At 39.1% G+C, this 3038-nt stretch overlaps 1 protein-coding gene across 1 annotated transcript; it reads left to right on the top strand.

Annotated features, from left to right (window-relative positions):
* The first annotated feature begins 769 nt into the window (after positions 1–769).
* LOC114412115 (protein DETOXIFICATION 56-like) lies at positions 770–2819 on the top strand. The gene has a single exon (XM_028375903.1). It carries the CDS (start codon positions 985–987, stop codon positions 2560–2562), a length of 1578 nt encoding a protein of 525 aa, XP_028231704.1. The 5' UTR covers positions 770–984; the 3' UTR covers positions 2563–2819.
* The last annotated feature ends 219 nt before the right edge of the window (positions 2820–3038 follow it).

Here is a 3038-nt window from a genome sequence, read left to right as displayed (position 1 = left end):
TGCATAGACTATATACGGCTTGCTAAAACATATCCGACCTATCTTGCATTCTGTGGATTTCAAATTTTCATCAGTCTTTAATTGCTCAGAGTTCCAGTAGTACTCTGTTGAAGGATGATAATAGGGAGCATCCTGATTCAGGAGAAGTTGCTATTAATTGTCACATCCTCAATTTTAATTAATAAAAGAGAGCAGGAGACAACCATATCTCACGAAGATTTTTTTTTCCTATAGGTTCATATCTAACAATGATTGACAAGCCACAACCAATGGATTGGGCAATATCTCTTGCATTTTATTATTATTATGATTGCTTTTGTGTTACAAGTGAGTGACAGTTAATTAGTTGGGAATTCAAGAATTCTTTTTCATTAAATTTATCATTATATATAATATTTGAAGTTCTTCAACGTGAAGGTTAGATTCTTTTTTAAGAATTATTTCAAAAAAAATATTTTTTAATGTCTCATCTAACTAATTGATAAAATATATTTATGTAGCATCTATTTCAGGACACATACAAAAATACTTAAGAATCCAAAATAAAATCTAACTGAAGAAAAATTCTTAACATTTTGTATAACATCATGAAACCATAAAAAATATCTAAAAATCCAAAATTAATTCTATCATTAAAAATACTTTTAGTGTTTATTTGAATTTCCAGTCTAAACATGAGTGTAGGTCAACCTCCATTAAAAAAAAAAAAAGTATCACTTTTGTGGTGCGTGTTGGACACTTGTGTCACCGCCCTAGCAAAACAAACACACCTTTAAACTCACTAGTCTTTGCTTATTACACGATACTTGCAATAATTGAATGTGCATGCTATATGGTCACGCACTTTTGATCATTTCAATTGGCAGCAACTCAAGCACTAAAGTCTAAACCTTATCCAATCTTATATTAAAGAAAAGAAACAGGTACGCTAGTGAAACTTGGCAACAATCTCACCAAAACATTATCTGATTCATCTCAGCAAAAATGTCAGCAACATCTAAAGAAGGAGAGAACTTAAGCACAAACGACAGGGCCAACCGACACCCCTCAACTCCTTCATCGCACACTAAAAAATGCCCTTTGAATGCCAATTTTGTGAAGATGGTGGTAGAAGAGCTAAGAGTCCAACGAGGGATAGCCCTTCCACTTGTGGCCATGAACTTGGCTTGGTTCGCCAAGTTAGCCATAACAACAGCTTTTCTCGGCCACCTTGGGGAGCTGAACTTAGCCGGTGGCGCACTCGGGTTCAGTTTTGCTAATGTCTCCGGCTTCGCTGTCTTGAACGGTCTAAGCGGCGCCATGGAACCCATTTGTGGACAAGCACATGGAGCCAAGAACGTGAGGCTCCTTCACAAGACCCTTCTCATGACAACCCTCTTGTTGCTTTTGGTAACACTTCCCTTATCTTTCTTGTGGCTTAACGTTGACAAGATTTTGATTCTTTTTGGCCAACAACAAGAGATCTCAATAGTGGCCAAAACCTATGTTTCCTATCTCATACCTGACTTGTTTATCAAGGCACTCCTTTGTCCCTTAAAAGCCTACCTCAGCTCTCAGTGCATGACTCTTCCCACCATGTTTAGTTCTGCTGTGGCACTAGCCTTTCACATACCCGTTAACATACTACTCTCCAAAACCATGGGACTCCGAGGAGTTTCAATCGCGGTTTGGGTAACCGACCTCATTGTTATGGTTATGCTTGCAATTTATGTTGTGGTTCTTGAGAGAAGAAATGGGAGCATGTTGTGGAAGGAAGGAGGGTGGTGGGATCAGAACATGATGGATTGGAGTAGGCTAATCAAGCTTAGTGGATCATGCTGCCTCAACACGTGCCTTGAGTGGTGGTGTTATGAGATTCTACTTTTCCTCACTGGCCACTTGGCAAATGCAAAACAAGCAGTGGGGGTTCTGGCCATAGTGTTAAACTTTGACTATTTGCTTTATGCAGTGATGCTTTCTCTAGCCACTAGTGTTTCCACTCGTGTGTCCAATGAACTTGGTGCTAACCGTGCTGGTCAAGCTTATAAATCAGCACGTGTGTCTTTGGCAGTGAGTGTTATATCGGGTTGCATTGGAGGTTCCATCATGGTGGCTGCTAGAGGGGTTTGGGGGAATTTGTTTAGTCATCAAAAAGGGGTTGTAAAGGGTGTGGAGAAGGCAATGTTGCTGATGGCTCTGGTCGAAGTGTTTAATTTTCCTGTGACGGTTTGTGGAGGCATAGTACGAGGAACTGGACGACCCTGGCTAAGCATGTATGCTAGTCTTGGTGGGTTCTATTTCCTGACACTACCATTGGGTGTGGTTTTTGCCTTCAAGCTTCGGTTTGGACTTGGTGGACTCCTTATAGGACTCCTGATTGGTATTGCTGCTTGCTTGGTTCTGTTGTTAACATTTATTGTGAGAATAAATTGGGTGGAAGAAGCTACCAAGGCACAAACGTTTGTATGTAACGCACAGGTACATGAACAAGTTTCAAGAAATGAGGTAAATGAACTTACTGAAAACCCTGAAGGTGATCAAGTGTGCAAAGAAACCTCTATCACCCCATATTCATGTATATAACACTTGGTGAGGAAGAATCAGAAACGTATAGAAGTCGTAGACACACTCAAGAGTCAAAACCGGTGATCATACTCCAATGTTCATTTTGCTGAGTCCTTTCTCAATACCATTCTGAGTGTTTGCGATCTCGGATTTGAAAATTACAAGATTATGCATTTTAAATCAATAGGTAGAAGTAGAACTACCCGTTGGTCTAATATTTGTATTGAATGATCAGAATGCACTCAAGGAAAAACTATTTAGTTCGTACATCTAAATTTCTTAGTTCATATACAATGATTTCCGAGAAAAAGAGATTGAGAGGACCAAAATATGAAACATCAATGGCAAACCTGGTTTATATAAATACTTACACACCTGACACTACACTGTTTTGCAATCAGAAATAAGTAACTGGAATGGGACATTGGGCAATAAAGCTGACGGAGAAAATGATATAGAATTGCACCTCTCATGATCATTTTTAACCCAATGCA

The sequence above is a fragment of the Glycine soja genome, chromosome 5 (assembly GCF_004193775.1).
Source record: "Glycine soja cultivar W05 chromosome 5, ASM419377v2, whole genome shotgun sequence".
In the NCBI taxonomy this organism is placed as follows: domain Eukaryota; kingdom Viridiplantae; phylum Streptophyta; class Magnoliopsida; order Fabales; family Fabaceae; genus Glycine; species Glycine soja.
The sequence above is the reverse complement of the archived record's forward strand: the minus strand, read 5'-3'. Positions and strand labels throughout refer to the sequence as shown.

Excerpts from the sequence above, each read along its gene's own strand:
- LOC114412115 (XM_028375903.1), top strand. The coding sequence starts at position 985 with ATGTCAGCAACATCTAAAGAAGGAGAGAACTTAAGCACAAACGACAGG.